This window comes from Drosophila montana, unplaced genomic scaffold (genome assembly GCF_035044405.1).
Source record: "Drosophila montana isolate Dmon_TW-CO22-7 unplaced genomic scaffold, ASM3504440v1 contig_3733_1, whole genome shotgun sequence".
Lineage (NCBI taxonomy): Eukaryota > Metazoa > Arthropoda > Insecta > Diptera > Drosophilidae > Drosophila > Drosophila montana.
In genome coordinates, this window is record NW_026998620.1 from 12,368,273 (window position 1) to 12,394,756 (window position 26,484).

The 26,484-nt window shown below is 40.0% G+C and overlaps 1 protein-coding gene across 6 annotated transcripts in view; it reads right to left on the reverse strand.

Moving 5' to 3' along the window:
- Positions 1-26,484, reverse strand: part of LOC135436867 (synaptotagmin-like protein 4) — a 59,966-nt gene that overhangs the window by 19,399 nt on the left and 14,083 nt on the right. For 4 of the 6 annotated variants that reach the window (XM_064694629.1, XM_064694628.1, XM_064694625.1 and 1 more), the window contains 2 exons: positions 2,177-2,298; positions 38-2,118 (listed from right to left, as the gene is read on the reverse strand). In XM_064694629.1, coding sequence (XP_064550699.1) covers positions 38-2,118; positions 2,177-2,298 — 2,203 coding nt within the window. Of the gene's footprint in view, positions 1-37; positions 2,119-2,176; positions 2,299-7,006; positions 7,357-26,484 lie in introns of those variants that run through there. The other 2 variants (XM_064694627.1, XM_064694631.1) reach the window with 2 other exon arrangements.

A 26,484-nucleotide genomic window follows, 5' to 3' on the forward strand; every position in this document is an offset into this window, starting at 1 on the left:
TTAAAACATTTGACAAAGGCAAAACTAATCCTGTTACCATTGAGTCCTTTTCGGGATGCGAGAAGGAGCGACGCGTTATGGGCTTCGGCGCGGTCTTGGCGCCAGAATCCTCCGACACGGAACGCATTTGCTCCGGCTTGCGACGATCTGCTGCGCTCTGCTCCGTTCCTGCTGCCGTGGCACCTGCTGCACCTGCGCCCGGGGCTGTGGCTGTCGCTGCCGCTGCAGCCGCTTCGGCTATGCCCGCTCCGTACTCCTCCTGCGGCATGGGCAGCTCCCGCGACTGTCGTCGCCGCATTCGATTGTGCATGAGCGGAGTGCGTGGCAGGGCCGCACCGCTGTGCATCATATGGCCCGTGGCGCCCATGTCCGTATAGAAGCCGGCCAGTGGAGCCGCGCCATAGCCACCATCGCCGCCCGCCAGCACGTTCTCGGCGCTGTAGATGGGCCGCGTGTGCTTCGGCTTGTAGGGAGAATCGTCGGAGCCATCGTTGAAGATGATGCGCGGTTCGCTGCTAAAGCCCGCATTATAGTTCTTCTCGTACTGGACCTCATCCGACTCCAGGAAGCTAGTGGCGCTGTTGCCAAAGTAGTCGACGTATTCCGGCTGGGTTTCCAGCTCTTCGCTGACATCGGGAAACTGATTGAACTGCTGCTTGGCCTCGCCGAAAGTGCGGGAGCCGTGCTCCTGCTCCTTGAGGCAGTCCTGCCGCACCAGCCGGCTGGGAGAGCGGCTCTGCGAGCGCTGCGTCGTGGGTATTTCGGGCAGCAGGCGGCGACACTCCACATGGGCTTTGTTGCTGTTCGAGTACTCCTCGTTGCTATGGCTGCGCACCTTGATCATCTTGGAGTGCGGATCGCGCGAATGGTGTATATTGACGCTCTGGCTGCTCGAGTACTGCTCGCCGGCGGTACTGGCTACGCTCCCGCCGCTGCCAAGATCCACGGCGCCCACAGTGGGCACATTTTGCTGTGAGAGAAACTGGCGCGGATTCTGCACGCTGGGAAACAAGAAGTTCTGCTTGGTGCGCGGCGAGATGGGCATAAATTTGGCCGGTGGCGCCTGGTGCACGGTCAGCGTGTTGCCGCTGCTAAAAGCCTCCGGATTTGGAAGCGTCTGCTGGCGTGTAAACTCCGGCGAGCGTCGGAACTGCGGAGAGGTCTGGCGCTTGGGCGGCGATGTGGGCAGCAGCTTGACGTGCTGATCGGGATTGGGCAATGTGGCCTGGCGCATCATGCGCGGCTTGCCAAACGTCTGACTATAGTCCATCTCATCGCTGGCCATGCTGGATGCCTGCGATTCGTAGTTGAGCGGCGGCGCAGCGGCCGTTGTGACTGTTGACGAGGACTGGCTGGCCGGAGCCGGCAAATTGGCTGTGCTGGGCAGCAACTTGGTGCGATGATAGTTGCTCGGCGGCTCCGGGAAGGATGTCTGGCGCGTGAAGGGCGTATAACGCTGCTGTTCGCCCGGTGACCGTTCCGGCGAACGGCTATAGACGCGATTCGGTGAGGTGGACATGTAAATGGTGGGCGGCGCCTGGCACGGATTCGCCGGCAGCGTCGACTGGCGGCGCACCTGCAGCCGATGGCTATGCGTGGGTGGACTCGCCGCTGCCTCCAGCTGCGGCTGCGGCTGCTGTATCAGTATCTGGGTGTAGTTGTCGTTGTCGGCGGCGGTGTTCATGTGGATGATATCGTCGCTGTTGTAGGCGCTCGGATAGAGCGGATTGTTCTGCAGCTTATGCGGCGAGGTGGGCGCGGTCAGATTCGCTGAATTGTAGTTAGCCAAATTGGCACCGCTGCCGCTCAGATTCGGATCGTTATTCAGTGTGCTGGGCAGCGTCGATTGCCGTAAAACCCGACGCCCCAAATGCCACTTGCTCCCACTAATGGGCGTGGCACTGCCGCTACTATAATTAATGATGTGCGCCTGGCGCGGCTGCGGGGGCGCCTGATGCTGTTGCAGCTGCTGCTGCTGCAGCTGCTGATGCAGCGTATGTTGATGCAACAAGGGATAGCTGCCCGCCGATTGTGCCTCAATTAAATGTTGTTGCTGTGGATACAGATTGTCGGCGACGGTTTGCTGCGAATTTGGATTATTCGGATCGTCCTCGGGATCTGCAAGCAGGCATGGTTCAGACACAAATAAAATTCGATTACTTTTAAGCTGACTCACTTGATATGGTCCAGGAGCGGCGTATGCTTTTCCGCAGCACGTCGCTGGTGCTTAAATGATCGACAGACTCGCAGGACGCATAAGCTTCCTTCAGCCACTCACCGCTGGCGGCCTGTAACTCCCTGCAAGAACAACAGCAAGACCAATTCCATTTAAAACACCAAAATACATCCGTTAACATGGCTCAATACACGTCTGCCCGTGTCAGCCACAGCCAACAAACTGACTGAGTGTCTGACACAAGCAAAAACAAAACTTACTGAAACAAAAACACAAAAAAAAAAAACAACCATGCTAGATCTCGAGACACCCTGTACTCAGCGCCAAACTGCCGTAAATGGCTTAGCCCATTAAATTAAATTTTTGCTAAATTTCAGAACATATTTCTTGGCTTTGAAAAATGTATATTCTAAAAATTTTTATAATTTTTTTTACAATAACGAAAAATCATAAACACTTCTTTCTTGTTTACATTTTTCAACTTTTCAGAAATATGTTTCTCATTTTATAACTTTCCACTTTTAAAAAAAAATTAAAAAAATAATTATAGAAATTGTTTTTCGGTATACCAATATTTTTCAACGTGACCTCTAACTAGACTAGTTATGTGAGCCTGAGCCAAAACATACCATTTAATTGTTAAATATTTCTTTTAGTTGTTTGAAAATGATCAAAATTGGAGTCATAATTGAGAACCGAGAAATTCAGTACTGGTACAAGTTTTAAAGTGGAACCTTTGGGTTGAACCGTGAACGACTAAAAACTTTCGTTGGGCTTAGATCGCCTCGGTTGATGATGCTGCTCAAGAAATACCTTAACTGGTCGAAGAAGCCCCCCATGGGCTGTCACATACGTTTGCGCACAACCAATATGCTCCTTTTTTGCCATCTATAGGGCATAACATTAGACAAGACACCAACACGACGCAACACCGTAATGACTATACAAGGCGGGTGCTCTAGAGGCTCCTCTGGAGGCGTCTTTGGTTGAGGGCGCAGCCACTCGGAGACTGTCAGGCGTTTTTCATTTCAGACTTTATGAACAAATTCCAATCAAAGACGCAGCCAGTGTCAGAGCTATCGATAGATATATATATATATATATATATATAGTGAGGCATACGATATGTGTGCTAGGCAACGCCTCACCAGAGAGGGCGGGGGCGTGGGGCACATCTCTTCACACAGCAGCTGCAATTGCTGGCTGCGTTGACAGCTGGCTGCCATTTGGGAGGCGTCAGTTTGGCTGACACCTGTGGGCGTTGCCAGCATCTTGGCAAATTCTCAGCACGCAAAGCAGCTCCAAAATTTACATACTATGTAGTTACCCTGTAGCTGCCCGGGCTGCTCTGGCTGCTGCTGCGTTGGCCAACATTTAATTAGTTCAGAGTCTTGCGTCTGGCCTTGCTTACTTTTAATTTTGTTTTTTGTTACGACTTTTTTCGGGGCTTGGCAATTAACACTGAACTCGGGGAGCGTGTGGGTCGCCTGACAGCATCATCAGCAACTGCAAAGACTTCAACACTTGTTTCTACATTACTTTTCGGGCAGTTAACAAATGCTGAACTCCGTGCAACAGGGCGTATGCGTAATATTTATATGACTAAACTCGATACTCGATACTATTAATCAAATACGGCATCGAGTCTATTAGCTTCAGTTAATATTTCAATTGCACGCCCACACATTGACAAAATGTACCACAATTTAAAGTATTAAGTCAGATAAATTTGGTTTAAGGACGAGTGTTGATCTCCTTGAGAGCAGATTGAAAATAATAATTAATTTTACGACGCCTACAGGGTTCTTGGCCAACAGTTTCAAAACTTATCGAAGTCCGCAAAGTTTTTATTACTTGTTAATATTCATATTTCCATCGTATTGAATGACAAGAGCTTGGATTTAAATAATTGTGTTTACTATTAAAACCCAATTAAAATATGATTCCATGAAATTTCCGCCAAATGTTTCTGCTCTTCGAATCTCCAGTTCTTGGATATGCTGAGCGCCTACAATTAGCTTGCATTTCAGCCACAAAACAGATTATTTTGAAGGAAATTACCAAGAATCCTTGTATCCTTATGCATCCAGCAATTTTAAGCCAATTCCGACTAAAAAGCTGCTTACCAACTAAAACTGAACTGAAAACAGAACTCACTTTTCTCAGTTTACCAGTTTACAGTTGAACCCCTTGAAAGTCGGTAGAACGGGTATAATCGATTTGTGCAAATGTTTAAAACAGACGGAGGGATATGTGTCCGACTCCATAAAGTATATACTATATATACTTGCGCACCATTAACAGCCAAGTTGATCTATGTTAGACTGGAAATTTTGAACTGTAATCTGTGCATGCGATTAGTTAGTTAGTTTTAAGTCCGTTTTCAATAAATGGATCAAATTCTATATCTCTCTGCACTATATGTAAGTACAGATTTATTTATTTCCCATTAACTGTTCCCCACAAAATTATAAATTTTCTTTTTTTTATGAAGCCTCTTGGGCTTTGTTATTTACACACAGTTGGATGCCATATTTATACCAATGGACAATGAACCAAGTTAATCAAGAACATATAATACAAAGTGCGGAGCAAAGATAAGAAGTGGCATAGCCGCAGCATTAAATGCGTAGATGTATGTATATGCGTGTGTGTGAAGCGAGAGTGCTTGTAACCGCAGTGTGTCTTATAGTTAGGCACTTCCCACTAGTGCACTCCCACTAGTGCACTCCCACTAGTGCACTCCCACTTGTTCACTTCCAAATGAGGTATCAGCTCTTTTCAGCTAACTTTTTCAATGGGCCTGATGAATGCTCGGCTCATTATATAGTACTTAGTTCTAATTGGCAATGAAAGGGCAACATTCTCTGCGCTTTTACAATAACTTTCAGGTTTGCAACTGGCCATACTTATCATGTTACGAATGGATGTTTCCTTTGTCATCATTATTTCTATAAATTTACAAGGAAATCTTTATATAGTCTTTGGTTGTAATGCTCTTATGCTCGTAACAACTACTCGGAAGAAAAACATCTTGAGCCAGTTTTCTTTGTAACTCATTGTTCACCTTGAACTCGTTCACACTTTTTTCTCAAATGATTATTCTCTGAGTGCGTGTGCAGGTTTGTCAAATGGTTTCATAAAAATTAACTTTAAGATGTAAATGGGCAAAATTTAATCTTGGCTCTCATTTTACTTCAGGCAACACACAAATAGTTTTTGAGTTAGCAAAGCACTATGGTATCGGCTTAGTCATTGTTATTAGAAAACAAAAACCCATTTGGTGCAGCAGAAAAATAAAAATAAATAGTTCAGTTTCCAGTTGCAATATTCAGTCACATATTTGCAACAGCAGCCGCTCAAGTGCAAATGAAAATTGAATATCAAATGTTGATGTTTATTTTTGGATATAACATATATAGAATAAAGGCGTTGTAAATTTCGTATGCGATTACAAAAGTGACCAAAATGCATTTCAATCGAAAATTGTAAAGTGAAAATGGATAAACGCACATGATACTTACTCACACACACACACATACAGAGAGAATTTCCAGCAATTTTCGGCTTGCAACGAGAGCAGCACAAAAATACAGCAAAATTGCCCCAAACTGTTGCCTCATGAAATATGCAACGCATCAGCTGTCAGTGGGGGTCATCGGATGCCCTTTCGGTATATGTGATCCCATGGAAATTTATTTTTGTACGCATCGGGTGACAATTTCTGGTTGCACAACACAAAATTAGCAGGCAACAATGAAAATGCTGGGTAAGCTTTACCTATTTGCAGCGAAGGCAAAAGCTAACGAGCCAGAATGCCCCAGGGGAGATTGCTTGATAGATAGGGGCTACCCTGTACTCGGCTGTTGAGTAGCATAGCAGACGGCTGCCTTCGTTTGCTGAAAATAAGTATTTTTCCCAATATATTTTAGTTTACTGTTGACCTTTTCAGTGAAACTGATAGTGTCTTTTAAGTTTTAACTATTCTTTCTGCAAGTTTGACCTTTATATAATCGGCACAATGAAAAGTAAGAACTCGCAGGTATATTTTCAATAGAATTTAAGCTGATTGGCATATTAAAATAAAAAAACATTGTGTATTTATTTATTATATTTTCGTTATGCACCTTATGGTTGCTTGGCGCTCGCAAAAAAGCTTTGAATGGAGGACAAGGTCCTTGCAATCCTAGAGTCGATAGCAAAGTTTGCTGATAATAAAACTGGGATGTTCTTTGAAATAGCTACATAGACAACCTGCTCATTTTTTAGTGATAATTTCTTTTGGTTTGTTAACTATAATCCCGTGAAATATAGCCAAGATTGACCTCGATTGCTCTATAACTCGAACCAAGTCAAAATCGGAAAATCAAACTTAAATATTATGAGACTCGAACCGTTTGCCATGTTTATCATCATATTGCATTGCATACTTTTCAAGCGTGTCGAAAAGTATAGGGTATATAAGGCTTGGGAAAGCCAATTCAGAGCCGGAAAAGCTTGTAATATTTAAATTTGGCTCTAGAAGAATATCTAGATAGATTTTCTAAATAGATTTGTTCAAGCATACAAAAAAATCAAGAGTTGACCCTTAGACAAAAGAATATTACACACACACACACAAAGGCATGCACAAATACACACACAAAGACTGCACATATATAGAATATTGTTATTTAGTTAGTGTGCGTATGTGAGACATTGAGTGATTAGAGTATTTAGTACAGATGAGTGCGAGTGATTGGGTAATACCGAGAGATAAAGGTGAGTGTCACAGAGAGAAAGAGAAAGAGACAGAGAGAAAGAGATAGAGAGAGAGAGAGAGAGACTTACAGTTGCTTGTGGCACACCACGCACACCCAGTCCAGTGCGTGATGGACTCGACAGGCTTTGCACACGCGCAGTTTGCAGACGCGGCAGGGGGCGCCGCGGTTGGTGATGCGGCCCAGTTCGGTGGTGCAGCGGGCGCAGTGGCGACTCGAGTCGTTGTGTACATTATTGTGATTCTTGTGTTCAGGCTGATGTTGTTGTTGTTGTTGCATTGTTTGCTGTTGTTCTTGGGGGTGGTGGTGGTCTAATTGTTGTTGTTGTTGTTGTTGTGTGGCGTCGAGTGGTTTTTGCTGTGGCTGCGCTCCTGCTCCACCAACGACCTTGCACCTCAGCGCATACAATTCGGCGCGTAAAAGCCTGTTGTTGTTATTATTGATGTTGATAATGATTGTGTGGTTGTTGTTGTTGTTTATGGTGGGTTTAGGTTTGTTGGAAATGTTTCGTTGTTGTTGTAATGGTGGTTGGTTTGAGGGCCAGTTGGACGGGACATAACAGAATTACGTATAGAAGTTATTTTAGTTAAATTGTTAGTTAAAAGTTAGTTGAGAATTAAAAACACATTACAAAAAAGGGGTAAATAACATTTTGCGTTGTCACAAGTGGTTGTTGTGGTTGCGGTGGTAAGAGCGAGCGAGAGAGCAATAGCAAAAGTTGGAAGCACGTATAGTGTGTGTGTGTGTTTGTGTGTGTGTGTGTGTGTGTGTGTGTGCGTGTGCGTGTGCGTGTGGTTGTTGTGTGTGAGCATGAAAACAACAGCATAAAAGTGGTTATTGATGAAAAGAGATAAAGAAAAAAGAACACACAAATAGTTGTCATTAGTCGATTAAAATTTAATATTCTTTTTTTTTGTTCATTTTGTTACGGATTTTTTAAAATGGTTTTCAAATGCAAAAATTATGAATACGAGTATTAAGTATTTAGGCACAGTTTACATATTGGTTCGAATAAATTAAGCAAACTAGCAAATGGTTTATTGTTGTGCTGTGCGGATTAGTCAGGCAATTAAATGTGTATTATAATTGTGCCGGAATCCATGTGACAGGCCACTTGTTTAAGCGAAATGTAAATGTCAGTTAAATGTCCCTTAAATTAATTTAAATGCATCTTATATCTTAGAGTTTAAAACAACAGCGTTTCGGATAGCAATAAGAACTTAGGATCTTCATGTTCAGAGAAACTTATTGTGGTGAGTTTTATATATTCAATTTCATGTACACTTTCTTCCTAACTCATTTTGTAATTAGGCATAAAACATACTTGATTTAACAATTTTTCGTTTATGTTGAAAAGAAATATAGAAAAAATACGAGTACGGATTTAGAAAATTAAAAAAATTTGCATGTATTTGCAAGGTGTTTAAAGGAATTTTAAATAAAACATTTCGTCTTTAGTTAAGGTAAATTTCAAACTTGGCTCTAGTTAGAGAAAATTCGTTTTGTTTTTTTGTGTACAAAATCTCTTTTTCTATGAATACAAGATATTTATCTTTAAGCTCAAACCTATCATATAACAATTCAGGCATATTTGACTTAAAGTTCAACATTTTATATTTATTTACACCGACATTTTTTAGCGCACAGCACAACTTTAAGCTAGATAAATTGTATTTCCATAACAATATCCATTGGACTTAAAGCTCTCAGCTTGAGCTGCTACCAATTACAGGACACTATTTCTCTTAGCTGTTTAATATAACGGATTAGTGCCAGCTGCAGCTAGTCTTAATTTCAGAACCAACTAGGCTATAGCCAGGGTAATGTGAGCGACTCTCTCTACATGCAAAAACCAAACCAAAATTTGAATTAACTTTATGGCAAAGTCATAAAACACGCGCACACACACACACACACACAACCGAAGCACATGTGGTATACTGTTAAGGCATGTATCAGTGAAACAGTCACGAAGCGGGCATAAAAAGCCAAACAGGATTTTCTGCTGTTGTGCGAATTATGCAGCAACACACCGCAGCAGCATACAGCAGCGACACACAACAACAATTTTTAATTATATTTTTTTATCTGCATTCGAGCGTTGGCGCCGGGCGCGTGTATTTTATTAGTACCACAAAATCAACAAACGTCAAGCAGCCAGCACCACACATAGTTAACACACATACGCACACACACTCGAGTCCCAGTCGCGCGAGTGGCTTTGGTGAGTTAAAGCATGTTGCATGCTTCTAGGGGCGACCATAGTGCGCACACCTGCTCAAACCACAGGCAGGCATACCACACACACACACACACACACACACACACACCCACTCATTCCATCCCCATACGTGGCGCCAACATTCTGGGACTCTTTTGACATGTTTTATTGGGCATGCTCAAAGGGGGGCAACCATAGACGTCTTGTTGTATGCCACAGCTGCTGCTCATGTTGAACTGTACGCAAGCTTGTCACTTGCAATAGTTGAGTATTGCTGTAATTGCCGGCGCGCTATGAATTAATAATCCAAATAAGCCATTAAGCCAGAGCCTTCCAAGCCCCAACAATGGTTGGCCGAAAAGTGCTAAACTAAATAGCCATAAATTTTCGCCCCAGCCAGCTTGTCAGCCGCCTGGTCACGCTTCTATATTTCATTTTTATTTTTAATAATTAGCAATGTGTGTGCTCGTGGGCGGTTGCCAGCTCTCGAAACGAGCCTAAATAAATAGCTGAACGCATGTTTTTGATTGTACGCCTTGGGTCATGCAAATAACCCAACTAATTAAGCCGATGCTAATCAGCTGCGGCGAGTGCCTGCCCTTAGCTGTGCGACTTTTGGCCCAATCGAACACCTGTGCCCCAACCACAGGCACAAATAGCTACAACAGCAACAACAGCAACAAGCAGCAAATTGTTGCAGGAGACGTGCTTTGATGTTGCCAGCAGGTGGCTTAGCTCAAGCCTAGTGCGATTCGAGCTGAAGCAAAATATTTAAACATGAATACAATTTTTGGGGCATTGTTGCCCGATCTGAGTATATTTTCGATTCGTTTTATTCATTAAATTATTTCAAATACAATTCATATGTTACGCAGTAAAAGGGTTTGGCATAACTAAAAAATCCCTCATTTTTCTTGAGGGTCTCAGTGTAATCTGCTTGTGGTACCCTTTAGCTAATCCTCTATTTGGGCTGAATATGTAGAGTTTTAATAAGCTTTAGCTAGGGACTGTACGTTAAACGAACGTCTAAAAATATTGTCTGGGCAATATTTAAACATCTTTTTGAATGATTTGTGGGTCGAACGAAACACAATTCAACGTACCTACAAAATTATTTAGAGAATTTTCATTAACTTAAGATCTGGTCTAGTTCCTTAAAGGCATATTATCCGTTAGAGAACGACACATCCTAACCTCCAAAAAGTCAATAATAAATAGGATATGAACAACTTTTGACAGTGCTAACGTTGCCATTCAATCGGATATATTAGTAGATGTTCCGCTGCAGAAGTGACCCAGTAGGGTGTAAGCTATTCGAATACTCTCCACTCTCAACATTGCCGCTCGCTTCCCCAAATGCTCTATAAGTGTAAACTAATACTTAAGCACTGCTTGCAGTTTAAATACATAAATAGAATTAGTTTTTATTTGAAAATTCCCCTGGCATCAGAAAAATCATCAACATTGTCTTCAAAAACGGAAGCGAGGAAAATGTTGAATAAAAAAATACCATAACTCAAATAATGTTCAGCTGCAGTTGCCAGATGCTGTCCATGAGATTTATGATTTTAATGATGCCAAACGGACCCGCTTAAAATAGGATGTGAGAGGGGGGGTGGGGGCTGTTGAAATCTGCCCCACGCAGGGAGTACAAAGATAAATAATTACCATGCTAAATATGATTTCTCGAGGACCGTTTGTGGCTCGCTGACGTTGTCCGGATGCTGTGGCAAGAACACAGCTTAGGTAATTTTAGAACAGTTATCAACAAAAATAAAATACGAGTTTATTTAAATACCCTGCATAGACCATAGAGTTGTGTGCGAGAGCAGCAGACGAAATAGTATCATAGCTGAAAGGCCAATAAAAGACATAGAGTTGGCCAAGTTAGTATGTAGGTTGTAAGTTGTCAGCCTTATACAAATAAACCTTCCATTTCAAGAAAAAAGACCATGTACAAGTCCATTGTAAAAGATTTTATGTTGAAATATTTGCTTCGTCAAATAGCTCCGATTGCAGGGAATTCAGAGATCATACGAGGTACAGCTAGTCAAATAAAGTTTAACTCAGACTATCTTTAAATTTGCCGCTTTCAATCAATACTGTTTACAGGTCATCTTCCAGTCGGGCACTCTCGTTGAAAGGAGTCTTATCTGCTGGCTTCTGATTTTTGGTAGTCCATCGCCATTTTAACAGCACCGCAAGCGCCATGACAGGGCATTGGTTTTCGGGTCTCGTATTTCCGCTTCAGTTTAAAACTTTCACAAAGGCACTCGCGAGAACGCGCCCCATTACCATGGTTAAGACAAACAACTGTGTCGCTTTTGGCCTTAAATTAAATTTAGCCACCGCTGGTGGCTTGTACACCGGATGCCAGCACGCCGGTGGCGTAGTATTTGCATACTTCAAATACATTATTAGTTTCAATTAATTTTAAATGTGCATGCGACAGGAGACGCAGCCCTTTTGCAGCCGCGTCTTTTGTGCAGTTTCAAAAAGCTGATAAAAGCAAAATACAAAAATACTTTTCCGGCTATGGCATATACACGAAGGGATGTGAATTTAAAATAAATTAAATATAAGCTTTATGTCAAAAAGCAACAATAGCCAAGCTAAACACACATTTACTGCCGAGTGTTTATGTGTGTGTATTATTATTGGCCACAATCCAACTTCGATTCGACAATGATAAACGCTGCGAGCAGCTTGACAAGGGTTTCGCTGCGGCTCTCGGACATTTGCATAATTATATCAGGCCACCGCTCGACCCACCATTTTGTGGGTCTATCTGCCTGTCTGCCACAAGAGAGCGGCCTTGTCTAGAGGGATCGCATATGCAAAACTTCACATTAATTTGTCCGGTTTGCGTAAATTAATGTCTTTGGCATTTACTTTGTGCTGTCCTGAAACTAGTAGCTTAGCTTAGGGCTCATAACGCGTTGTCCTCTTTGTGGGCTTTAATGTTGCCCATGTGGCATGCGGTAATAAGCTTGTGTGAGCGGCGTCGAAGCAAAAAGTTAAAGCAAAATATAATAATAAATCATTAATGCGCAGCGCAGTAAATTATTTACTTATTTTTACTCAGGTTTGAGCTGAATATTGCTAATGGCAAAATTATAGCCAATATTATTATAACTATTAGTGAACACGTCCTGGTAATCGAAACCAGAAACAGAGCCAGCGACGCCCATGACTCAAGCTCTGTACAGATTGCTTAATTAATTCCATTTAGAACTCTCAACGTTTTTCCACGAAGTTTTCAGCTGTGCTGCGGCACCTGAGGCGTATGCGTAATATGCATGAGCTGGATTACGCATACGTCGGGTGCGCCACGCGTTGCATGCAGCCAAAGTCAGCTGCATATTAATGGACTGACAATGCGCAGACACATGCATAATTTGGTAACAATTCGGCATAATTTGAATACACGAAATTTTAACGCATAAAAACCAAATTGACTTTCAACTGGTGGGCATAAATTTTGTGGGCACAACACAAAATGTTGATCAGTTGGCATTTGCACGCGATTTCACGTGGTCGACCCAACTGAAAGAGGACCATAAAATACGAGCGGCGGAATGGGAAGATAAAGTGGCCGCGACAGTTGCCATAATGTTGCAGACCGCAGAAGATATGAACGCGCCACAATGGGACAAGCAACAAAAGCAGCTGCCTGCTGCCTGCTGCCTGCCACAAGGTCGTTACATTTCCCACAATTCAGACACTTGCCAAAGCGACGCTTGCAAAAGCGGCAGCTAGCAAATTGTGGCATTTGTTGCTGTTAGCCAAACAGGTCAGCCGCAGCACACGAGAGCCAGCTCAACACCTGCTGCTGCTGTTGCTGTTCTCAAGCTAATTTACGGCCCGAAATGTTCTGCTAGACCGGGACACAAAAATAAATCCACTAAAGTAAGCCTTAGAAATTGCAAAGCATTTATTACTTAATAAACGTTGGCCCACACAAGGTGCCACGCGCTGAGGCAAGCCCCGAAGGGGACAGCGGCCAGCAAAGCAAATTGAATAAGGCCCAACTGCAACAACAACAACAAAGACCATCTTGTATTAGGGGCTTTCAAGGGCTGGCATTTATTTGGGACTCAAAATTGTTGCTGTTATGTCTTTTTACTTTTACAACGCTTAACTGAGCCGTTCGTGCGTTAAATTATAGTCCAACAAGTCGCCCGCTTGCCGAATGTACCCAGAGATATTTTCCTTTGGCGCCAAAATCAAACAAATCGTCAATTTGTACTTTCATTTACTTTGCTCTACACTCAACGCTAAGCAACAACAACAACATCAATGGAGAGTGGGCGGGAAACGGGATACGCTGGCCAACAACATTGGCATTTGGCGCGCGCGCAGCGGAAATGACTTGGCAGCCATTTTAAGCGCCGGCTAAATAACAGCTAATCGACATTGCACTGCTTGTCGGGATTGTCATTGTAGCCATGATTGCCACAATTGTCGTTGTTGTTGTCGTTGTTGTTGTTGCTGTTGTTGTTGTTGTTGTTGTTATTCTTGTCCTCCTCTGGTTGCCCACCATTGTTTTGCTCAGCTGTTTCAACAGTTTGTCCATGCGTCCATTTATCCAGCCGTCCATTCAATGGGTTTGTTTATTTATTTGCTTGGCTTCGCGAGCGCCTTTTTTGCAGCAAAAACAATGCTAGCCACTTGTTATACCCTTGCAGAGGATATTAATATTCTGTCACAAAGTAGACATCTCTTCATGAAGTGCATATATAGCTAAGTAAATCTATGAAGCTTTGCTTTGTCTCGTATTTTTATAGATATATAGTGACAATTCCAAGTTTCCTTCATCAAATTCAGCAATAGCAAATATATATAATATATATAAATATATATGTCAGCTAGGGTATTTACTCTTCGGCTTGCCGAACACTGCTGCTCTGTCTTGTTTTGATTATCATTTCGCCGCCTTAATTGGCCAACAAACACACAAAGGCAGCCAACTTTTGACAGACATTTGTTGCCATAGCAAATTTCTTCCAGGTCTTAGATCAAGGTGCTCGGTTTGCAGTGGGCAAATGTGTGCCAAAGATTTCTATTGTAATAAATTCTAATTTGGCAAACGCTGCCACTTTAAGCTGTTTACTTGAATGTCCCTCTTGAGTCATTGGATTCGTGCACGTTGACAGTTTTTGGGTCTTGAAATTGATATTTTACATATATTTTACAAACTGTTACAAGCCAAGGCCAATCGGCCGCTCATTAGGCCAGACGTAAGCATGCCATCAATCAAAGGAAGGGCTTACTATTTCTGGGCCTCGGGCAATTAATCTGAAAAAGCCGCCCCGACGAAAAGCCATAAAATGTCAGACTATGAAAATTCCTATATATTTCAATTAAAGTGAAATATCAATTTCGTGTTACAGCTAAATTACATTCAATAGCCACTGTACTCTATTAAATCAGCAGCTACAACGACAGTCACTGACCTGGGTCCCAGTGGCCATTGCTGTTATAGCTGGTATTTTAAGCTACCCTCACCAGTTTGGTTAGGGTGGTTAGGGTGGGGTGTGCGCATGTGTGAGAAAAACACATGTTTCTATCCATGTTTTGTTATGAATATTTCATAAATCCCACATGCAAACTAAAAAAAATCAATACCAGGTAGCAAAGAGCAAGTGAGCCTGTAAATATTTAAAAAGATATAAAAAAACAAAAAATCTATCTTAAAAATTTAAATACACATATATATCAATATATTTATATATTACATATATATAGCAATATGTATATAAAGACGCACATGTGTTGGTCAAAGTTCCCTGGGGCCACAAACAAAAAGCAGCGAAATAAATAAACTAAAGTTTGAAAATTTGTGCCGCTATCTAGATCCAAGTGAAATCCTCAGGGGCAACACTTTAACAATATATCCCTGTGTGTTAATATTCAAATCGAAGGGCGTGGAAAATGGTTGTCGGGGTCCATACAAAAAAAGGACCTGAACTTGGACTCGGCTAACTGCTAAGCGATTGACATTGGAATGAAAGTCACGTAAACTTGGCATCTTTTTTTTGGCAAAAGTTATGGTTACATTAGAAGGCCTTAGCCCAAATAGATGCCAACGAGCATAAAGCAAAGCGGGCCAACAAAAATGAAGAAGAAAAGTCAGAAGCCAAAATCGTAACTAAATTACAATTCATACTCGAGCCGAGTCAGTAACTTTTTGTACAGCTAACCACTGGACCCGTTCGCATTTTCCAGACGAAAGCATCGGAAAATTTGACTCGCTGACTGCACTGAAAGAGGAAAATTATTACAATATAAATTAATGACTGGCGTGTGCAACAAAATCGCCAAGGCGTGGCTGGGGCCAGTTTCAAATGCTTGACTGACTGCATAGCCAAAGTGAGCAGAAGAGGTGCCAAAATGGCGGCGGGGCACAAAAAAAAAAATAAATCGCACCTAACAGTTTTCGTCTCGTGTTGCTTGACCCGAGAGTAGGCAGCCCACAAATCAAACCACTAAAACGACACTGACGCATGTATCCCCCTGCGTGCCCTAAAGGGGCAACGACAAATTGTACGTGCGTAAAATTTGCGACTTGGCCAAAAAGGTTGTTGACTTACAGTCGGCACTGTGTCGCGCGCCATGGCTATAACTACTCAGCATATACAACAATATTGTTTTTTATTATTATTTCGTTTTTTTGTTTTTTGGCCATACCAAGTGCCGTTGCTTGGCCAGTTGCCATTCCCGTTGCCACTTCCTCTGGCAAGCGTGACAATGTTCAATTATAGCTGCACTTCAGAATTTTAAGTAATTGAAGGCGACGCAGCGCACACGCTAACTGGCCTGGCACGCCCCCACCACAGCCCGCACCAGAACATTTAATTATGCAATGCCCCGAAAATTTATGACCCAGTCTACTTTGAACAATTGCGCTTACATTTTCACGCTTTTCACGCTAACCGAAAATGTCCAAAACGAATTGAAATTATCAGTCAATAATGTTGAGTTACCCACAAACATTGCCAGCCCTATGACATTGGCTGAAAATATAAGATTAATCTAACGAGTAAGTAAGTAACTAAATACCCTATCAGACATCTTTAGCGTCAATTTGAACAAAACTCGATTCTTTCTACAGAAGCTATAAAATATTGTAGTCCGATTTGATATGGTTTTGCAGATATGTCGGGGTTAGAGTGAAGCTCGTAATAGCTGAGTTAGATATCATAAAAAACTTAAAAGAGCTTTATAATATGAAAATATGCTCTCAATAAGATGAGGATCATGGTATTGAAAGAAAAGTTCCTTATTCAATAACTTAATGTTGTGAAGAAACCATCTGAATAGTGGTCCGACTCTGCCGATTATAGACAGATCCGAGCCGACAGATAGACGATTCCAAGTGTCTATATAGACTCGGTTGTTTATACTTAACAAGAATGTTAACATATATATACTTTATAGAGAGGTGTCCTTTATGCGTTACGCTTTTCATGGCAAATAAAGACACCCTCTTCGCGGCTATAAAGAGAAAGTGTTAATGAAAACATAAACGGTATAACGAGCTACGAATTACCCAAATCAATAGCAAATCAACTAATTGAATTACTTATCGGCCAAACAAGATCAAAATTCTATTGGTAAATCCTTAACCAAAAGCAAAGACAAGAAGCAAAGCTGTTTGCTGAATTGAAAAACTACGCGGGCAAGCTCTTGGCTGCGTCGGTACTCTAGCTCAGCAGTAACTGCTGCTTCGTGTGGGCTGACGTGGGTAGGCAGAGTCATCAATGTATATATGTATATATCGAAGTCTACGGTTAATACTGCCATTTGGCCATGTGTGTGCCGGTTCTTTGAGGTGAAGCGAGGCGTTTGCCATTTTTGTTTTATGTCTCCAGTTTGGCTGGCCTATAAATTTTATAGCATAAATTTAATTCAATTTGAGCCATGTGTCAATCAACAGCTGCATTTAAGTGGAAAATAATGTGCAGCCGACCGCAGGGCCAGCCCAGCCCATAACAGTGTCTATCTAACCAACTCACCGATGTTGCCATATATTTTTCAAAATTTTATTATAGATTAATTGCATATTCATATGTACTATGTGCGGCTTTTACAATAATTACTTTTTGATATGCAAAATGTTCATTAATTATTGCCATTTTTCAGCGGCAAATGAGGACACAAAAATATTCAAAATAATAATAAACAAAAAGAACAAAAAGGCGCATATTGACATAAATGTATTTGTAATAAATGTAAAAAATATTAAAAATAAAACAAACTCTTAATAATAAAAAAGAATTAAAAGACGCATATTAAAATAGTTACTATAAAAAAATCAATAATAATAAGTGCAGTAAATAAAAGAAATATATAGAACAAATTTAAGCAAGACTGAACAGTTTTCTTCAACACAACGCACAGCAAATGTGCGGTAGATATCAATACTCAGATGTGTGCTTATCTAAGCTCTATATCCTATATGTGCGACATGATAAAGTTGAATAGTTAGGTGTCGAGGGCAGCTTGTAAATACTTAGCGCAGATGTCTAGAAACACAATGAATTTTATCTAAAAAGAACTTTTCAACAGCAGCTGCATGAAATAGACGTTTGATACTTTTTAAGACTTACTGCCTTAGCAAAAAAAGAACAGACGGTCGGACCTCTGTAAAATTTTATCACGATAGCCCCACAACTGAGAAACTAGTTTGCATAGAAACAGACAGAATAATTGCATTATTTAAAAAAGTCGATCGGTCTACAGTTTATGATTAGCTCAGTTACTAGCACTGCTTCAATATATACGAATTGAGGTTCTGCCTTTAACGCCAGTCATGGTATTTCAGCTGTGGGCCATTGTTATAGTTCAGTACGTCAATATAAAGCGCTCTAATAGATGCCGCAGGCAGCACTCAACACAGTTGGCCACAAGTGGCCCCATAGCTAGATATAATGTGTTTGCGTTTGTGGCAGCAACAGTTTTTTCAAACTTGCGGCATTTGGCCATTTCGAATTGATGCTGTTGGCTAGAATGTGTAACGATGACGCCAATGCAATATGAACAAGAAAAATGAAAGCAATTCACAGAGACATACGCAGACATGCCCACACACCCTTCGATATAAACGCAAGTGTAGCCATGTCGAACGCCCGAGCTCTGTTTAGCAGCATCTCCAACAATGACAAACGGAGAAAGCGGGCAATTTGTCAAAACCACAAGAAAATCCCTGGCAATCATCGTCAATTTGCATTTTGTGTGCCAAGCACACACACCCACGCAAACACACACACACACACATACACGGTGTACAAAGCTGCGTATGACGAATGTGCGTGCGATTGGGTCGACATCACGCATACGCCCTGTTGGCTTGACAAAAAAACCTGGCAGGCCGGTAATTGGAAAATCATCCATTACCAGCGGCTAATGGAAAACGAAGGAAACTCTTGCTAAATTCGATTAAGTGTGTAAGCGCTTTGATACCACAAAAAATAAAGAGTGATATATACATTCGCCTAGATGCGATTACCATTTTGAGCTTGTGCCTCAATTCTGGTTGTGAGCGATCGTCCTGAGCCAATTGCTAGCCTCTTTGTTTTCCCGCCACGTTTAAGGTCAATGCCTAATAATATAATTCAATTTGGCTGACACAGCTCGCTTTGCTTGCCTATTATTTATAACCGCAATTTAATTAAATTCCTGCAACAACAGCTGTGCCCCAAGCCGTAGCAGCGCAGTCCAAGGATTCTATTTACATATGTGACACAAAGTATGGCTTCATATTTCCAAGCATTTCCAAAAGTATTTTTAGTTTCTTTGCTTGAACTTCTGTTAGAATGTTAACAGCTTCAATTCGACTGTCACAAGCAGTTAAAAGTTTTTCCATGTTGTTCAAGTATATTTTTCGTACCCATTTATTTTCTTTTGCAAATATCGATTCCTTTCCTGTGATACCAAAACTACTGGCGGCGCTTTGAAAATATATATTTTTCAATTGGAAATATAATCTGCAGAGGCTAGCGGGCAGCACATGGCAAGTCAAATAAACATAAAGTTGTATTTATTTATATTAAATCTAAATATTGTGACTTCGGTTGACGTTCAAAATGGAAAATGGCTGCGATTCGCGCTTGAGCTTTGTGTTGGTGCGAATTGAGTTCTGTGTAGATGTTGGAGCTTGATAATAAAAAGCTTTAATTGAAATTTATTTGACGTCATTTTAAATAACCTTAAAGTGCTGTTATAACTTGCTGCTAGAATAAAGCCAGTTAATTAAGTATTAAGCTAAATATATTTAAGTTTTAGTTAAATAAACTTTTCAGGCTATTATTCTTTAAGGCTTCTAAGAGTGTTAATGTGCTTTTAAAGCTCTTTAAATTAGCTGATAGATTTGAGTTTGTTAGTTAAGCTTTAAGCCAAATATATTTGCATGTTAATAAAATTTACTTTTCAGTATCTTTTCTATAACATTATTTTGGTAAGACTTTAATGCTTTCAGACTTTAAATGTGCTTTAAAGCTCTTTAAAATTGCTGCTAGATTTTACTTAGTTGGCTTTAAGCTAAATTAATTTAAATTTAAATAAAATGAACTTTTTAAATTCTTTTTTAATGCTTTTCTGCTTTGAGCTTTTAAATGTGATAAAGTGCTTTTTTTATTAAGCTTTAAGCTACGTATATTCAAAGATTTAAAATATGTTTCTTAACTATTTATACTCATATTAATCGCATTTGTAAAAAATCTATTTTCAGCGCGCGTCAAATAAGCTTTAATGCAACTCATTTTAAGCCAAAAAATAAAATGAGCATTACTGCATCCCAACCATTTTACACAGTTGAGCCAATAATTAGCCCTAGTAACCATGACTTGGCTAATTGGTTAATGTTTAGCTGGCGTGGAAGCAAGTAGCTGGATATTATAACAATTAATGAAATCAACAAGGGGTTTAACATAGTTCGAATGCGTTTTTTGTGCTGTCTCATGCTAGGGACAGACAACAACTTTCCTTCTCTCTATTGCCACGTGAAATGTTTTACAAAATGTGCAATAATGAGTATCATGTAATGCCAGACGCAGTCATCTCAAGAGACACAAACAAAACAGCTGCAGCTGCAGCAAACGTAAAAAGTGAATGCCACCAACGTCAGCATGCAACATGCGGCAACAGCTACAAATTAACATTGTTTGTTTATTTCTTTTTCTTTACAAACTTTTGTAGCTTGACATGCGTTGACACTTTTCGAAAATTGCGTACAATTTTTAAATGTGGCCACAAAATTCGACGCGTAATTACAAAACGACAAAATACGCGAGGCACAAGAAGAAGAGGTAAAAAAAAAGAAAAAACAACGCCAGCAAATTGCATTCATTGCCCCGTTGACAGTTATAAAATGGAAAGGTTATCTTTTACTCTGGAGCAACAAGAGGCATCAAACACACTGAGTGCCACTTGCTCCTGTGCCGCTACCGAACTATCGCTGGGACATTGACTAATGGTCTGTCCAGCGGCAGGCGAGCTGCCTTAAAAGCAGAGCTTCATTCTGGCCAAGATGGAAAAGAAGAGCTGGCTGCTGATGCCGACAGGGCAGCACATAACAAGCGGCTGGCAAGCAGACAACTAAACATAAATGACAGCCATTGAAGTCTTTTAGTTTCTGCAAAACAAACAGGAAAATTAATGTTGTACAAATAAATTGTAAGAAAATGGCATAAGTATCTAGAAATGAAGTACGACGTTCTTAAAATTGTAACCAAGATGTATGAGCTCTGCAAAGCACACTTAACAATATTCCAAATATTCTTAAAGTCCGTTTGAGTTTGACAAAGTTTTGAAAATGTGCGGTTTTAAAGGAAGATCATTTAGCACGAGCTTGGGAAATTTTTCAAGTTTTTTTATATTACGTGTTCTTTTATTGCGTTTTTTACAAACATTACATTTTTTGCCATTTGTTACAGAAGCTTAAAGCAAGTATAATAAACTTAAAGCTTTGCACATAAACATTTTTGCAATTATTGGCGTGATTTAAAAAAATAAATAAAACGAATGTAGAAAGAGGACCAGAAAGAAATAAATAATAAAAAAAAGAAAGTAATAAAATATAATCCGACTGAAATGAATGAAATGCTTTTCTTTTTATAAAAGCTCAACAATGACTACAAACATAGAAAAACTCCTGAGTTTAAAGAAACTTAATGCACTTTGAATTCAATAAAAGTAATTTTTTTATGGAGAATAATTCAAATTGATCTGAAGAAGAGGATATTGAACAATATTATTAAGAATTGGTCAGTCAGTTATTCAAACTATTTTCCTTATATTGACTTGCACTGGAAAGTTCAATACAAATCAATGGGCGAATCATGCAGTGCTCGATGAATGGAAATTCCTGAATTTTTCTGCACCACAAAGGCAGATGGCATGCTGTCTGTGTGGAAGCCCTGAATCTGGATGAATCAGGTTAGGTGGAAGCCAGTCAAAGCTGCTTTGATGTCATGCAGAGTTCGGTCCTTATTGTGGGGCTGTGCACGCACTCATATACCCACACACACACATACATGGACACACATAATCATGCACAAGGTGAAAGGATTGCAATAAAAGGAAACAGGATGCCGCATCAATTGCTGCATCAGTCGTAGTCCATCAGAAGAGCTGCCTCATCAGCTCTTCAAATATGGTAATCTGCAGTCAGCTCCATGTTCTGCTACACAAAGTTGCAGTTGCAGTTGCAGTTGCAATTGGGCGTGGCACTTGTGACTATTACTGTAACTGTTGTCGCACTGCGTTTGGCCGACTGTGGCTGCGGCTGTGGCTTACTCCGGCTGCATGCATAAATGAAATTTACTTTACTTTTACTCCGGCTGGCTGCAGTTAATGCAGCAGGTCAGGTTTTTATTTATTTTTTTTTGTTGGTTTTTTAGCATCTTGTAAAGTACATCTACGAGGCGAACCGGTTTTCCAGCAGCTTGAAAATGTGTTTATAATAATACTGTTTGCTGACGCGCAGCTGAAGTTTAAGTGCAGCCCAAGTATCTGGCGAATGTTTGTAAACTTTTACTTTCAGCAACTGTATACCCTGCTCCTTTCCCTTCCTCCCTCGCTCTCTCGCTCTGTCTCTCTCTCTCTCTCCCTGTCTCTCTTTCTGGCTCTCACTCATTAGTTTGGTCACTTCATAATCCCAGCCGGCCCGCATACCCTTGCACACAGCTGCCCAAGAATGTTGACTTGTCCGAAAAAGCCATTGGGTTTTTGCCCAGCTTCTGCTCGCTTTTTCATTTTTTATTTTGGCAACTATTCTCTTGATGGCTTGAAAAACTTTCTCTGCACATAACTTATAGTATGGAATAGAAGCAGAGCAACTTTTCGCACTGAGCACCCCAAACTGGGTTTGGCTTCTTGACTTGGCTCAGCTAACTTTATTGTCTCGAGTTTTTTTTTTTTTTTTGTTATGGCAGGGCTACAAGTGGCTCTTTTGTGTGTGTGAGTGCACCTTTGGCAAAGTTTTTAGCATTTAAAAGATTTTTGCCATTTCACATAGATAGAAATGTGTCCGATTGCAAATGAAGCTACCAGTTTGAGTGATTGGGCCAATTTGAATGCAGCAGGGTAAAGCAGAGAGTGTGCACTGTCGGAAACAATTGCAGTGTGGAGCTGGGGAAACGTGTCTCAGCAATCATTAGAGCATCAAACTGGCCCTAGCCGAGACTTGGCCAAGCCCAACTATGGGCCAAAAGCAAAAGCCAGACCAAAAAAGGGCAACATGCAGCAACAAAGCGTCAGCACACAACGTAGACAACGACAGACAGAGACAGAGAAACAAAAAGACAGAGACACACAGAGAGAGAGAGATAAAGAACAGAGCAATAAAAGGCTAAAGAAGTGGGTTGTTGTTGTCTGCCCGCCTGCCTAGCTGGGAAATGGGCAAACGCCTGGGAAATGTAGAAGGAAATGCATCGTCCGCATATGCTTGACACGGAAAATGCCATGACAGTGCATACAAATACAAAATAGAGGAAACCAATGTTCATAAAAATTACTTTCTTGACTTTAAAGTGGCTGCCACTAAAGCCAAAACCAAATGCGGCCAACAGAGTGTCGTGTTTTTTGTTTGGCCAACCCACACAGTGTGCAGCCAGAGCCCCATATAAAGACAGCTCTCCAATGCCTGAACTCGAGTCAATTGTAATTTTAGTGCTTCCAGTTTCGTTCTGTGTATGTGTGTGTGTGTGTGTGTGTGTGTGTGGGCGCCGCGTGAAAATTGCGTGCAATTATCAAAAGATGAAATCAGACGCCAACAGTCAACGGGCAAAATGCAGGCTGCAGCTACTGAACACCAATTTTGCCGCTCCGACAGCTCCCCTCCCTTCATTTAAACTCGAACAGCACATTGTTTACTAGAATTGTTGTTGCTGTTGTTATTGGTTGTTGTGGTCGTCGGGCTGCCTCAAAGACAGCAAAACCAGTTTGACAATGGTTATAAATAAAATTAAGAATGTAAAGAGAACAGTCACGCAGTATTATGACTCACAAATACACTACATCGCATATTGTTGCAAACAGTTGCTTAAAATTATATATATTCAATATTATTAATTATATTATTGTTGTTATGATTATTATCATAGTTTTTATCTTTATTATTATTTTTATTACTATATTTATTACTTTTATTATTATGTTATTTTCGTGATTTTTATTATTATTATTATTAATTTATTATCATATATATTAATATTGATTTTAACAGTAGGTTTTAAACTATTAATTTATATATAACTAAGGCCTTTTATCCATACACTAGCCATGGATTCGAGCATGGATCCCGCGTCTTTGCTCTTTAAAATAAATATTGGCTTGCAACTTGTATATTAATTAAAAACCCACAGAGATTTTAAAGTCTATTTTTAACAAGATATACTATTTTTGTATATGTAATATAATGTAAAATGTAATTTTTATCGCCTCCCGTTAGTAATTAATAAACACGAATATCTTGACAGAATTTGGTAAGCTTTAGAGATTCGGCTGTATGCAAAGAATAAAAGATATGCATTTATTTCATGTTATTTTTAACTATAATTGATATTATGCTTAAGTTAAGTTAAAGAAAAGATGTGCTTGACGTTAGACAATCGATTGGAATGTGAAAACCGACTGAATATTGATGCCTTAGGTATATTGTATAAATAGCCCAGGGAGAGGCGTGTACTTCCGACTCCGTTCTAACGAAGCAAAGACCTAATAGGTCTTTAATTACAGTGCAGCCATAATAGATATCTTTGTATAGAGAATCTCTATCATAGTTAATCCAGGTACATTTTCTATTTGTGCTATTGATTTATGGACACTTTGAGAACTAAAACATTGATTGTTGGCATTTTAAAGGTTCATTAAGCTACGTTGGCAACAATAAATTGGATGGCTTGTCAGGCAGGCAATCAAGTTAAGCTGACAACAGCTTTGGCTTTGCCGAACACACACTTCAGCACAGCTGATGCCACGCACAACAACAACAACAACAATAACAACAACAGCAACAACAAACAACACATATCGGGAACAATAACATCTTATATGAGTTTATTTTAAGTTTCAAACTGTAACAATTTTTTGCAGCCTGTGCGAAAATAAAATAAAATAATAAGCAATCCGCACAATATGCTCAATTCTCAAAGCGGCGTTTCCGTTGACCGCCTTCTGATTCATCGTTGTCAACTGCCACACCCCCTTTTGGCACCCCTTACACCAACAAGTAAAAACAAAAAGCATCGACTGATTAAAATCAGCCTCGTTTTCTTGCTGCTTGTTTATACAATTTTTTTCCGTCACATTCTAAAAAATCAGTTTCCCAACGCTTTAAGCCATTGAATTTGTCAGCCAGCAAACAAGTAAGAGTTCTCTCGTCGGGAGTGCTCGCCTAGGGGATACCCTGAGTTCTCACAACTTGCAGCAGCTGTGTTCGTTCTGTGCTATTGCCCCACAGTGTGTATAGGAAATGCAAGCTTCATATACTTAATATTTATAGTGCGATACTTATGATATTTAAAAGGCATAAGTGGCAAGGCATAAAATTGAATTTTATCCAATTTCATATATCAAATTTAATTCTTCTGGATTCGTAGAAAATGGAAGGAGATATCAAAAAGAATATATATGGAAGAAATTGTATTTATCCATTCAAGATAGACTCAGCTCGTAGTCTTGATAAGGAATAGATACATTTTTAGATACATTTGCAATAAACTACTATACCCATTTATTGTCATTGGGTTCAGAATATTAAAGAGTATTAACATACTGAATAAAAATTGTTGGTATCTAATGACGGCTATTGACGGCAGCCGGTTGGGGCCACATTTTGTTTTATTTCTGTTGGCCGCTCAATTGCGATTTCTAATGCGATTTAACCAATTTGGTTTTTTTCATTTGTAAAAGGCAGCGCGTTAATTTGTCTATAATTACAGTTTGGTTGTGCTTGGCATCACGATCTCTTGCTAGTAGTACGGATACGATTTACAACTAACGATTCTTTTGTTCTTTAGAAAGAATTGCACAAATGCAGTTGGCATCGATTTTTAAAAGTTCAGGCAATTGAGTTTGTCATTGTTTATGAATGCGAAACTTTGAAAACAAGTCGATGGCAGGTGAAACTATACAGAAGTTATATTTGAAATATTTACGCTTGCAATCGTCCAGGTGCAAATAAAAGGAAGAGCTTTTCGAAAAATTCTAATTTTACAAAGAAATGAAGTACTCTTAAATTCTAAAGAATGTGCATAAGAGCCGAAAATATTATATAAAATTCATGCTGAGATCCAGAATTATTATGAATTTCCATTCAGGAAATTACAGATATTTCTAGAACTCAACTGTTGCAAAACAGTCAAATTTCAATGAAACTACATGAAATAATTGTTGATTTTTCATCAAAAAAAGAGGCTATTCAATCAAACAAAAAATCAACCAAAGTTGACGATTGCCTTTAAAGACTTTAAATGGACTTAAAGCGTTAACGAAACTAAATAAAAAATTTGAAAAAATTCTGAAATTTAAACTTAAAATAAACCGTTTTTGAGATTTAGATGTTTAGATATCAAGAAGTCCTTTGTAAACCCAAGTTTATTAAATAACATTTTTGAAAGTTTTATGAACATAATATAAAATATTAAATATAATAAAATTAGACCAGATACAAAATATATGGCTCATAAATAAATGTAATTTAATTTATGATTTAAGAATTTCAAAAAAAATATTTAAAGTTCAAAGTATCCCTGTGTATACAATTTGCACAAGACGTATTAAAAATAAGTGAAAACTATGTATATTGCAAAATAATGATTTTC